At 57.1% G+C, this 12,542-nt stretch overlaps 2 protein-coding genes across 7 annotated transcripts; both read right to left on the bottom strand.

The window, feature by feature from the left end:
• Window positions 1-434: 434 nt before the first annotated feature.
• Window positions 435-2,981, bottom strand: LOC308605843 (tigger transposable element-derived protein 1-like; the record flags this gene model as incomplete). Its single annotated transcript, XM_081216107.1, has 3 exons — window positions 435-468; window positions 909-2,644; window positions 2,967-2,981. The coding sequence occupies 3 exons, from the start codon at window positions 2,979-2,981 to the stop codon at window positions 435-437; spliced, it is 1,785 nt and encodes a 594-aa protein (XP_081072233.1).
• A 1,572-nt stretch (window positions 2,982-4,553) lies between these two features.
• Window positions 4,554-12,505, bottom strand: LOC308606580 (tigger transposable element-derived protein 1-like). Of its 6 annotated transcripts, none has more exons than XM_081217635.1 (4): window positions 12,472-12,505; window positions 9,906-10,363; window positions 6,903-6,982; window positions 4,554-6,492 (listed from the first exon to the last, which is right to left on the bottom strand). In XM_081217635.1, exons 2-4 carry the CDS (start codon window positions 10,303-10,305, stop codon window positions 4,660-4,662), a joined length of 2,313 nt encoding a protein of 770 aa, XP_081073761.1. In that variant the 5' UTR covers window positions 10,306-10,363; window positions 12,472-12,505; the 3' UTR covers window positions 4,554-4,659. The 6 variants fall into 6 exon arrangements, with proteins under 6 accessions (XP_081073761.1, XP_081073759.1, XP_081073757.1 ...); XM_081217633.1 differs by having other exon boundaries at window positions 12,429-12,495; XM_081217631.1 differs by lacking the exon at window positions 12,472-12,505 and adding an exon at window positions 12,275-12,397.
• Between the last annotated feature and the right edge of the window lie 37 nt (window positions 12,506-12,542).

Below are 12,542 nucleotides of genomic sequence, written 5' to 3'. Positions count from 1 at the left end.
CCTCCCAGTCTTCCCACATGGCATCCGGGGCCTTGTCTCCAAATGCCACCACTGCCTGGAATGAGCCCGTGTCCATGGGAAGAAGAGTCAAAGGGGCATGGCAGGAGTCAAACGGAAACTGGTGGAGAGAGGGAGCACCAGAGGAGAGAGACAAGAAGAGAGGGAGAATTAGCAGCAGGCCTGCAGGGGTGCCTGCAGCCGTGAGGACGCCCGCGCCGGGGCCGGGGAGCCTAGTGTAGTCTCTCCTCCCGCCCCCACCTCCCCCCCACCCCGGCCAGTCAGCAGGGGCACAGCATCATGTCAGAGGACAGAACAGGATGACAAGACGCATCCAGTGTCCCGGGAGAACAGAGATGGGAGGTGCGTGGCCGGACACCCCTCCCACCCAGGCCCACTCTCTGGGTCCCTGAGTCTCTTTGGGTGCTCATCTGGGGTCAGCCTTTGCCGCCTGCAGGTCGTGACACCCAGCTGAAGGGTGAGCGGGCCAGAAAACAAGCAGAACCCCTCTGAACCCCTCTCGGCTCCGTGAGCCCCAGCTTTGAATACAGGCAGAACTCAGTGCAGTGAGCAAGGTGGCAGGAATACCGTGCCAGGGGTGCTACCCAGGGATTCCGGCTTCCTCATGGGCTTCCACTAGGAAACCGAGGATGCACTGCTCCAAAAGGGCCCAGGATGCAATAAAGTCACTTGAGAATTCATCAAGGCTTCTAAAACCATATATTTGAGAAGTTCACTTGAGACACTAAATTATTTGCTGACAGAAAAACATTTGAGGGGTTAATGCAATGAAATGGAAACATGCAGACCAGTGTCACTTCCATGTGAAAGATGGGGAGGGAGGACCCCCTCTCCCCAGCAAAGTCCGGAGCCCTCAGGACTCCCAACACCCCCTCCCCCTGAACACACACCATCTGGGGCCTCTCTTCTCCTTGAAGAGCTCCCGATAGCAGCCGGTCACGGTGTTCACGCCCCGGCAGACGCGGAGGCTGCGCTCCAGGTTGGGGTCGTTGTCCCTGACGATCTGCAGGCCAGCATCGAAATGTGCTAGGGCCTTGGCCAGGTGCCTGGCCGTGAGCTGGCGGGAGGCCGTCGAACAGTCCTCACCCTCCTCCCCGGCTGCCCGCTCCTGCTCCAGCCCCACCAGCTCCTCGTTGGACAGGTCTGCGCCCTGGCTCTGCAGCAGCTCAGCCACATCCACCTCTGCCACCTCCCCGAAACCCAAGCCGTGCGCCAGCGCCACGACGTCCTGCCGGATCTGCGGGAGGGCCTCCCCGGGTCGGGGCCTGGCGTCGTGCTGGAGGCAGTCGGGCCACAGCTTCCTCCAACCCCGGTTCAACGTCGCAGGCGGAACCTCCTCCCAGGACTCGGAGATGTTGTGCACAGCGTCCAGGATGCTGTAGTCCCGCCAGAAGTCCGAGGCCGCTGACCGCTCGCCGGCGCCTCCCGCCCTCGCCGCCAAGAGGCGGAAGACCCTCCGCAGGTAGCAGGCCTTGAACGTGGCGACCACGTCCTGGGTCATGGGCTGGATGAGGGCCGTGGTGTCCTTGGGCAGGTACTCCACGCGCACGTGGTCGGAGAGGTCGTCCAGGTTCCCGGGGCGGCCGGGAGCGCTGTCCAGGACGAGCAGAGCTTTATACGGGAGCCCGTGCCGGGCGCAGTACCTCTCCACAGCGGGGCAGAAGAAGTGCACGAACCACTCCTGGAAGAGGCTCACAGTGACCCAGGCCTTCCTGTGTGAGCGCCACAGCACGGGCAGGTTGGGCTTGGAGAAGCCCCGGAGGGCGCGCGGGTTCTCCGAGGGGTACACCAGCAGCGGCTTCAGCTTGAAGTCGCCGGCGGCGTTGCTGCCGAGCAGCAGGGTCAGGTGATCTTGGGCGGCTGTGAACCCAGGGCCTGGCTTCCCCGCCGTGGAAGGGAGCGTCCTGCCCGGCAGCCGCCTCCAGAAGAGCCGGGTCTCGTCCACGTTGAACACCTGCCGGTCCGTGTAGCCGCCCTCCTGGATCACCCTCCGCAGCAGCGCCGGATACCTGCGCGCAGCTTCTGCGTCTGCGCGCGCCGCCTCGCCTCCGGCCCCGAGGCTGAGCAGCCCGTGCCGCGCCTTGAAGCGCGCGAACCAGCCGCGGCTGGCGCCGAAAGTCTCAGCCTCGGCGCCCTCACCCTGCGCCCGCTTGAGCTCCTCAAACAGGCTGCGGGCCTTCTCCTGGACGAGCACCACGCTGACCGGCACGTCACGCCGGTTCTGGTCCTCGATCCACACGCTCAGCAGCCTCTCCATGTTCTCCATCACCAGGCTGCGGCTGCGCGTCAGCTTGGAGGCTGCGTGCGGGGTGGCCGCCTGGGAACTCGCTCGGATCTTGTCCTTGTTGTCACGAATGGTGGCCACAGTGGAGGTGGAGAGCCCTAGTGCCCTCCCGATTCGGCTGAGCTTCTCTCCGGCTTCGAAGCGCCGCAGTACCTCCAGTTTCACCTGCAGGTTGATGGCCTTACGGTCCCGCTTGGCACTTCGGCGCTGGCCCGCCCTCGGCGGCCTCTTCAGGGGGGGCTTCGGGCCCGCATCACTCTCTCCGGACACCACAAGAGAATATTTATGTTCCCGCCCTGTGCCCGCTGATTTCAGGGCCGCTGCCGCCCCAGCCCTGACCCGCTGTAAAATGGGGAGACAACGTTTACCGGTGGAAGTGCTGATGGGCCTGGGTAAAACCCTTAGAGGTCACTGACTAGTCTCTCTCTTTAGGTGGGAGATTCGGGGCCACGTCCGGCCACTCGATGAATTCTGGCCCCGTGGACTAAATAAACTTCACCCTCAGGATCGCAGCAAGCCTCTGAAATCCCACTACCGCTTCCCGAGGGCGCCCCCCGCTGACACCACCATCCCAAGTCACCTACTCGCCGGCCTCCTGAAGCATCCAGGGCGGCGTAATACACCACAAACTGATGTCAGACCAAATACAGAAACCAGAAATTACCAGCACCAGGGTCATAGCCGGGCCCAGGAACAGGCAGCCACTGTGTATAAACCTCAGCTCAGAGCTTGGTGGCAGCTGGGGAAAAGAGCGGGACAAGCTGTCCAATGGAGCCAACGTGCTCCATAGCCCCGAGCTCGCAAGGCCTTGAGCAATGTAATTAAGGGTGTCAGGACTCAAGGTTTTTGTTTTGTGTGTTGTTTTGATTTTTTGGTTTGGCCAAGCCGCGCGGCATGGGGGATCTTAGTTCTCCAACCAGGGATCGGACCCGTGCCCCCTGCCGTGGAAAAGCGGAGTCCTAACCACTGGACCACCAGGGGAGTCCCTGTTTTTGGTTTTTTTAATGGAGGAAATATTTGTGCAGGGTTCAGTTACCCAGACGGGCTCCTGAAGAAGCAGGCGAGCAGCAGGCCTGCCTCCCGCCTTGGGGCCCCGAGGTGGCCAAGGAGACCCACTTCCCAGTGTCCTTCCACAGGGGGCTGGGCCGAGCACCTCGTTTCTTCCAGGAGCAGCGTCTCTCAGAGCCCAGCTCTACACTCTCGACTGGTGATGGGAGTTTGACAGTAAAGCAGCCCTGGGTGTTCTCTGGGAGTTGTCGGCAGGACGCCGGCTGAGCCGGACTTGGGCGGATCTAGGCAGGGCCACCGCAGGCCTCGCAGTGTCTCAGGAGGACCAGGAATGGCAGTCGAGGGTGGGCAAGGCCAGGGTGCGGTCCGCTGTCCCCCCTCACCGGGCAGGAGACCCCGGCCACGCTCCTTGGCTGGTCTGCCCTCCTTCCCACGTGTGAGCACGTCCCCCTGTCCTAAGGGGGAAGCCCCCTGGATTACCCACCAGGATCAAAGACATGCAGGCGCCCCCTGACACAGAGATAAGCTTTGGTCCCTGTGTCTTGAGGCCAACCAGAGGACAGGCAGGCCCAGGGGCGGAAGAGCCAGGGGGCAGCAGCCAAGAGGAGGGTGTGTGCTCTGGGATGAGAAACCGACCGCAGCCCACACTCCCTAGTGGGGCTGGGCACGTGACTCCAAGAGAGCCACTAAACAGAAAGGCTGGGACTGCCTGTGCCACTGGAAGGGACCGCAACACGAGACGAGGTGAGATAGGTGGGGTGCAGAGCGTTAATGGGGCTTCCTTTGGAAATGTCTGTGTGCCCCGTTCACACACAGGCCCATGTGTGTGAAGTGCACGTGTGTACAGGAAAGAGGAAGGATGTACGATGGGTGGCAGTGGCCGTCTCCAGAGAGGAAGACTGGCTGTGGGGTTTCAACTTTATGTGCTTTTCTTAACGTTTGAATTACTTTGTAATGCATATACATGTTTTATATACATTTTAAAATTTTCTTTAAAATGGGAGGATTAATAACGACTGCTGTATTTCTATCTCTGTGCAAGAGAGACTACAACTACAGTAAGTCCCCTACGTATGAACGAGTTCCGTTCCAAGAGCACGTTTGTAAGTCCAATGTGTTCGTAAGTCCAACGACGTTAGCCTAGGTACCCAACTTACACAATCGGCTATACAGCACTGTACTGGAATAGGTGTATAATACTTTTCACACGAATAATACATAAAAAACAAACAAACACAAAAAATAAAGAAAACCTTTTTAATCTTACAGTACAGTACCTTGAAAAGTACCGTAGTACAGTACAACAGCTGGCACACAGAGGCTGGCATCGAGGGAACAGGCAGGAAGAGTTACTGACTGGAAGAGGAAGAGGAGGTGGGAGATGGTAGGGCTGAAGGATCATCAGCAACAGGAGACGGAGGGCCAGTTGCAATTTCACTCACGCCTGACGTGGATGGCACAGGTTCTGGTTCCTTGCTGGATTTAATTCTATCCACCCTCTTGTAAAAACGATCCAGTGATGTCTGGGTCGTAGCTCGTTTTTTCTCGTCGTAGAGGACACGGTAGCACTGGATTGCATTCTGAACGGCTGCTGCCACCTTCGTGTACCGTTCCACGTTCGGGTCCTGTGCCTCAAACACTAACAGTGCCTCCTCAAATAAAGAAAACCCCCTCGCCATTTCCTGCGTCGTGAATCTCTTCGGTTCTTCAGTTACTTCTTCTTCCTCCTGTCCCTCTTCATCCTTTCTCTGGGCCTCCAGTTCCATCAGGTCTTCATTAGTGAGCTCCTCATGTTGCACAGCAAGGAGCTCAATGAAGTCATCCTCTTGCAGATCTAGCTCCAGCTTTTCACTGAGGGTCACTAAGTTGCTGAAGACCTCTTTGGACTCCTCATCCAACTTCTCAAATCCACGAAAATCGTGAACAAACTTCGGGCAAAGGTTCTTCCAAACCCCATTCATGGTGACGGCTGTAACCTCACTCCAGGCAAAGTCAATGTTTTTTATGGCCTTGTAGATGTTATAGTCCTTCCAAAATTGTCGCAACGTTGTTCCTGATTCGTCACTCGCCTTTACTGCCTGACGAAAAGTGTGACGTAAGTAATATTTCTTGAAAGTCGCTATAACTCCCTGGTCCATAGGTTGGATGAGTGCCGTAGTATTCAGTGGCAGATGCACTACTTTGACGCTGGGATGAAAGTCGTCCATGAATGGGGGGTGGCCCGGAGCATTGTCGAGCAGCAAAAGAATGTTGAATGGGACGTCCTTCTCCAAGCAATATTTCTCTACCTCCGGGATAAAGTGGTGGAAAAACCAGTCCTGGAAAATGGCCTGTGTAACCCAGGCTTTGGGGTTACTCTTCCACACAACAGGAAGAGAGCCCTTGGCTATGTTTTTAAGGGCTCTTGGGTTCTCTGAGTGATAAACTAAGAGAGGCTTCAGCTTCATATCACCGGAAGCATTGCCACCAAACAACAGCGTGAGCCTATCCTTTGATGCTTTATAGCCTGGCATCAACTTTTCCTCCTTACTGATGTAACTTCGGTCCGGCATCCTCTTCCAGTACAGTCCTGTCTCGTCCACATTAAACACCTGCTCGGGTAAATACGCGCCTTCATCAATAATTTCTCGAAGCGTTTCAGGAAATTCTCGGGCAGCTACTGTATCTGTACTCGCTGCCTTGTCACTTACTTTTACATTGTGAAGTTTGGCTCTAGCCTTGAACCGGTGAACCCAGCTACGGCTGGCATTAAAAGATTTGCCCTCTGATTCTTCGCCATGCTTCTTCTTCAAGTCTTCATAAAGGCTCTTAGCTTTCTCTTGAATCAGCATTAAGCTGAGTGGGACTCGACGCTGACGCTGATCCTGCATCCACACACTGAGAAGTTTCTCCATCTCCTCCATCACTTTTCCACGCTTCTTTGTTATTATTGTTGACGTCATCGGCATAGCAGACTTCACATGTTCCATGATCTTGTCCTTGTTCTTTACGATTGAGCCGATGGTTGAACGATTCAGGTTATAAGAATGAGCGACGTCTACCATCTTTTCGCCTCGCTCCACTCTCTCAATTATTTTCACTTTTGTTTCCATCGTTATCGCGTGGCGCTTCTTGGCAGTACCAGCTACATCACCGCTGCTTTTACGCTTGCTTCCGGACATCCTGGGCTTGAAATAAACATACTGTACTACTGTACTCTATACAGTACTGTAAAGTACACAAAAGCACAACCACTTGTAGAGGATGAACGCACATGACAATGTACGCCAGACACGTGAACTAACTTACGTGATTGGACATGCGAACGCATGTTCGCATCTTGAAAGTTTGTAACTTGGAGGTGTGTGTGTAGGGGACTTACTGTACTCTGTACTCAAATGGTGTGAGCCTGGGGAGGCCCCGTCCTCAGAGCCAGGAGCTGGGAGAGGGTGCAGGGCAGGTCCTGAGCTCAGCCTGAGGGTGAGGGGGGGTGGGGCTGGGGGCTGGGCACAGCTGCCGAATGTGACCCTCCACGGCCTGGGGTGAAGGGGGCGGGGGCGGGCGGGGTCCCGCAGGACGTGGCATCTCTGACTGTGGAGGACTCACAGCTCACCTGAGCTCCATCCGTGAAGGGCTTGGCCGGCTCTGCCAGGTCTCCAAACCGTTGGTCCTCGGGAGGGGCCTGGGCCAGTGCTGAGGGGAAAGAGCAGGGTTAGCGTCTGCAGGCCCACCCTGGGGACGAAGGGGCGAGGCACCCAGGCCCACTAATCAACCCGGAGGCCAACATGTCCCACTGGCCAGGAACTCTGTGCCAGATGAGACACCGCTTGCCCTCTGATTCACAGAGAACACCCTACCCTGGCTGACAGGCAGCCCCTTCTGATGCACACACACATATGTACCTCAAGAACCCACCCAAGGCCCCTGAAACCCAAGTCACTGAAACACCAAGGAAATAGTCATTAGAAGCTTCCTTCAGCTGCAGCTGGGTGGTCAGTAAAGGGCTGACTCAGCAGGCCTGAGCTGTCCGAACCCTCCACACTCCAAACGAAAGTCTGGCCCTTGACCTGCTCCTGGGAGGGGACCTCTAAGCCCTTGGAAGATTCTGCCTGATAAGAACATCTTTGTTTACCTAAGTTCTTGGGTCACACAGATAGTTCATGCTAACAATGTGACATGGTAGTAACCCTGGGCCACAGTGTACAGGTCTGACCTCTGGGGGGAGTTCAGGCTGAGTAACTAAGGTCAGTCATGTTCCATAACTCTGTGACTGACCCCCCAGTAAAAATCCTGGACGTCACTGCAGGTGAGCCCCCCAGCGGCAGCATCCTGTGCGTGTCGTCGCTCATCACCGCCGGGGGAAGTAAGCACGACCCGCACGACTCCCACAGGAAAGGACACCCGGAATCTCATGCCTGGTATCTCCCAGACTAGGCACCTTTTTCCACCGCTGACTTTAATCTGTATCCTTCCACTGTAATAAACTACAACCACGAATATAATAGCCTTGTTGAATTCTGTGACTCCTTCTAGCAAATCACTTGAGGCTAAGGGGGGGTCTTGGGGACCCCCGAACACACAGCCAACAGTGACAGCCAAGGAAGAGCTTGGGACATCATTCTGGTCTCCCTGATAGCATCAGGGCAGTCATCTCCAAAACCACCCAGAGAAAGCCAGGGCCAGGCCCTACCCTCTCCCATGTGGGGGCATCGAAGGGGCCAGCAACAGGCTGAGAGCAGGTAAGGGTACGGAGCAAAGGCAGGAGTTTTCGTGTCAACCTGAGACCATGCGGCTTCAGGGCTGAGTGGACATAACCACGCATGCCCCAGAGGATCCTCGGGAGCACCAGGCCTAAGTCCGGGCAGTGCCAGCAGGCTGCTTTGCCAACATCCACACTCTTACGATGCAAAATCTCTTTTGATAGTGTGCATCACCTAAGCATCCATTCAGGGGGAAGCTGGGAACTGGTACCAGGGAACAGTCCCCTAAGACGACAAACGCTGCCCATGGCTCAGAGGACAGGCCAGCACGACGGCCAGACATCCCGGGAGCACTGTGGACCCATGCGTACAAGGTGTCTCACCTGCACCTCACGTTCATGCCTGGGTGAAAACCAGTCAGGCATTATCAAGGTTTTCTTTAGCAGCGGCTAGATCCAGTTTGCAACTTTTGCAACACGTGCAGAACGGGCTTCATCCTGTCCCCCTGGGAGACCCCAGCACCATCCGGCAGCAGCCCCACCTCCCAGCCCCTCCTTTGAGCCTCTGTCATAATTCCGACCTCTTCCCAGAGCGGACACAGCTCCCTGCAGTCCCTCCCGCCAGGACGCCTTGGAGATCTTTCTGTACTTTTTCATTCCTTCAACGCCGGGTTACACTCTCTACATTAAACCCCTCGTAAAACAAGTGGCGTGTTAGCAGTTCCTCAAAAGGCCAGAGTTACCGTGTGACCCAGCGGCTCCCCTCCTGGGTACACAACCAGGAGAACACAGGATGCGTAACGTCACGTCAGCATTGATCGTGACGGCCAGAAGGTACAAACAACCCAAATATCCGGGACAGAGAGAACGTGCTATGACCACACAATGGAATGTGACGAGGCATAAAAATCAGTGAGGCACTACACTGTGAATGAACGCTAGAAACAGTACACTCGAGGAAAGAAGCCCATCATAAAAAGCCATGTATGACTCCATCAAATGTGTGATTCCATTTAATAAAACGTCCAGAATAAGAAAGTGTACAGAGACACAAAGCAGGTTCCTGGCTGCCAAGGCACTAGGAAAGGGAAGAATGGGGAGTGGCTGCTGACGGGCACGGAGTTTATTTGAAGGTGATGACATTAGACACGGGTGATGATTGTACAAACCTGTGACTATACTAAAACCCACAAAGTGTACAATTTTTTGATTATGTGGGTTAGAGCCTAATAAAGCTAGGTTTCTGTTTGCTTGTTTAAGTGCTATGGTTTCCACCCCTCGATACAAGGGGCCGAGCAGGCAAAAGGAACTGCACAAATACACGTGAGTAAACAAGTGAACACGTGCCAGGGTGGACCGCGGCGGTAACCAACCATCTCTCCTCCCTGCTGCACGGCTGCCACCTCCTCACAGGTGCGGAAGCACACGTCCAAGGTGAAGACGTCACACAGCACGAACTGCAAAGCCACCCCTGGCCGGGCCGACCTCTGTGCCCATCTCCTCTTGCCTCCAGCCCCGCTAAAGAAAGGACACCCTGCTGGTGATTGGAGGTCTCACTGTCCAACGCTCAAACCAGACTGGGCTCCAACAGGCCAAGGACCTTGCCTCTCTCCCTTCCCTGCTGGACCCACAGGGCCTGGCACATGGCACGCACTCCGTGACTTTGCCAGGAAGGAGAAAAGGAAGAGAAAGAAGGCCAGTGCACCTGAGCAGGGGAAATGCTACGCCAACCCCAGGCCCACACCTCTGGGAGGCTCAGAGTCTACGAAAGTCTCCAAACATGTCACAGCTTCTGAGTCTTCTTCCCAGAGACGAGGACACAGGGCCTGGGCAGAGCGGGCAGGCACTCAGGACCCGGCGTCATGACTTGTCCCCCTGCACTTTCCCTGCCCCCAAGCCCAGTCCCCCGTGGCTCACCAGTCTCCTGCAACATCTGAGCGAGGTCCTCCACGAGTGCCACAGCCTCCTCGCCACTCTCGGGGCACTGGGACTCGACCCAGACCCGGGTGTCAGGGGGCAGCACGCCCAGGAACTGCTCCAGCACCAGCAGCTCCAGCATCTGCTCCTTGGAGTGCACCTCGGGCCGCAGCCACTGGCGGCAGAGTTCACGGAGCCGGGCCAGCGCCTCGCGGGGCCCGGCCGCCTCCTCATAGCGGAAGCTCCGGAAGCACTGCCGGGGGTCCCTACCAAGCCCAGGCAACAGGGTTTGGGGCTGAGGCTTGAAGAACGGTTCAGGATCCCACAGGGCGGCCTCATCCTCCTCCATCTTGATGATCACGAGCTCTTCCTGACCGATGGGCGCTGGGTCGGCTGCCATGGCGACACCTGGGGAAGCTGGCCTCTCTGCCTTCACTCAGGCCACACACACTGTCTTCCTGGTAGACACACCCACCCAATCAGGGCCATGGACCACCCACACCCCTCCACCGACTCACACCCTGCAAGGTCACTTGCTGTGGCGGAAACTGTCCCCACACCTGGCCAGCTGACAGCCTGGCAGGGGGACACCTTCAGCCTCGACCTCCCTATCTGTGCCCTCAAGAGGATGCCTCACACTGGGAATCTGGTTAGGACAGTGAGCGAGCGCTTCCTGCAGGGAAGCCTTCAGGAGTTCAGGCCAGACTGGGCCGGTAGGAGGGCTGCTCCCGGGGGTGGGGCGTGGACATGTCCAGTGTCTCAGTGGCGGAGAGAACCCCATCAGCAGCCAAGCAGAGGTGCTGGGGGAACGAGCAGAGACTCAGTGCCCAGGGAGGCTCCGTGCCAAGGGAGGGTCCAATCCCAGGGAGGCTCTGTGCAAGTGAAGGATGCAGTCTGTGGGGCACTAGAAAGAGTGATGTGGGGGACAGGCTGGAAGGCCAGGATGGTGGTGGGGGCGGCTGCAGTGCAGCGGCCGGAAGGCCAGGATGGTGGTGGGGACGGCTGCACTGCGGCCGCACCGGGAGAGCAAGTGCTGGTTCCTACACTGGAAGGAGCTCCTCCCCTCATGGCACAATGCTATGGGGCCTGAGAGGCTCGGCCCAACTCGACTAGTCAAGGCCAACAATGGACAGTGAGAGGGACGTCCACACTACGGCGCTAAACCAGGAAGTCAGCTGTGGTCCTCCTCACTTGGCATGATCCCACTAATGTTAAAATTTCAAAACAAAAAACAGCAGCTACTGCTACAAGTGTTCAGAAAAGGATCCTGAAAACCAGCAACGCCTCAGCTGGCAATTCCGGAGAAAGGAACTGGAATAGTACATCTGCTTTTTCTTTTGTAATGTATGCAGAGCACCTGGATTTTTCTGCCAACGGCCATTTGCTACCACTGTAACTTCAGAAAAGAACACAGATTGGGACTTCTTCCCTGAAGGCCCAGTGGTTAAGAATCTGCCTTCCAATGCAAGGGGTGTGGGTTCAATGCCCCGTCCGGGAACTAAGATCCCACATGCCGCGGGACAATTAAGCTTGCGCGCCACAGCTACTGAGCATGCGAGCCGCAACTAGAGAGAAGCCCGCGCGCAACTAGAGAGAAGGCCACGCGCCGCAATGAAGATCCCGCGTGCCGCAACTGAGACCCGACACAGCCAAAAAGAAAAATAAATAAATAAATATTTAAGAAAAAAGAACACAGATCATTTTCAATGCCAATGCATGTCTTTAAAGCATTGGTCAGGGCTCCCCTGAACCAGGCCGCCCCATCCAACAGCCCCGAACCCCCGGCTCTCACCCCCAAGTACCCTGAGATGACAGCTAGAAGTGGAGGACGGTCTGCGCAGGGCAATCAGCAAATGCAAAGGCTGTGTGGCCTGGGCGAACTTGCACAGCCTTCGGCCAGTGAAGGATCTGGATTTAATCCCCCTGTGCGGGGAGCGTCCCCCCACCCCGCCCGCACTCTCACTTTATAGAGGGACGCACGCAGGTGCAGCAGGAGCAAAGAGGTGGTCTGAGCTGCAGAAATCCAAGAAGACTTTCCAGGGGAGGTGAAAAGTTTAGGGGAAGCTGGGTGGAAAGGTGGACAGAAGCCCAGGAATTCCGCCGAGAACTGGACTAGCGCGGGTGCACGTGCACCGACCCCCGAGGCGTGGCGAGAGCCCAGCTCGGCCCAGAATCACTTCCGGGGCAGGCCCAGCCCCGCCGGACTCCATGTCCCAGCAGCCCATGCGCCGCCCTTCCCCGCGGACTCGCTGCAGTCCGCGGAAAACAGCTGGTGTTCCTCCGCCCCCCTTCTCCTGCCGCCCTCTGGCCAGCTGCACACCCTACCCCGGGCTTTTCCGACGCCTCCACCGCGTCGCGCCCAGACTCACCGCCCCAGGAAGCCACGCGGACGGCGTCAAACAACACCGTGGAGGAACAAAGACCAACCACCCTGGGGCCCCAGGACCACGAGCGGAAGCTGGACTACTTCCGGTGCCTTGTGCCCACCCCGCTCCTTCCCTCCCTCCCCTAACAACCACCCACCTCCCCACGACAGGCCAGCGCGCGGAGGTGAGGGGGAGGTAACAGTATACTTCTGCAACTCTTTGGCGACGTCCGGCGCCCGGAAGTGGAACGTGCGCAAGCCCAGCCCTGTCC

Source organism: Mesoplodon bidens (genome assembly GCF_964165515.1).
Source record: "Mesoplodon bidens genome assembly, chromosome: 18".
Lineage (NCBI taxonomy): Eukaryota > Metazoa > Chordata > Mammalia > Artiodactyla > Ziphiidae > Mesoplodon > Mesoplodon bidens.
Note: the sequence above shows the minus strand (reverse complement) of the source record. Positions and strands in the feature narration are given on the sequence as shown.

Coding starts and splice junctions, on each gene's coding strand:
- LOC308606580 (XM_081217635.1), bottom strand. CDS start 10,305: ATGGCAGCCGACCCAGCGCCCATCGGTCAGGAAGAGCTCGTGATCATC. Junction 6,983..9,905: donor TCAGATGTTGCAGGAGACTG/GTGAGCCACGGG, acceptor CTTTCCCCTCAG/CACTGGCCCAGGCCCCTCCC. Junction 6,493..6,902: donor CCTTCACGGATGGAGCTCAG/GTGAGCTGTGAG, acceptor ACAGTAGTACAG/TATGTTTATTTCAAGCCCAG.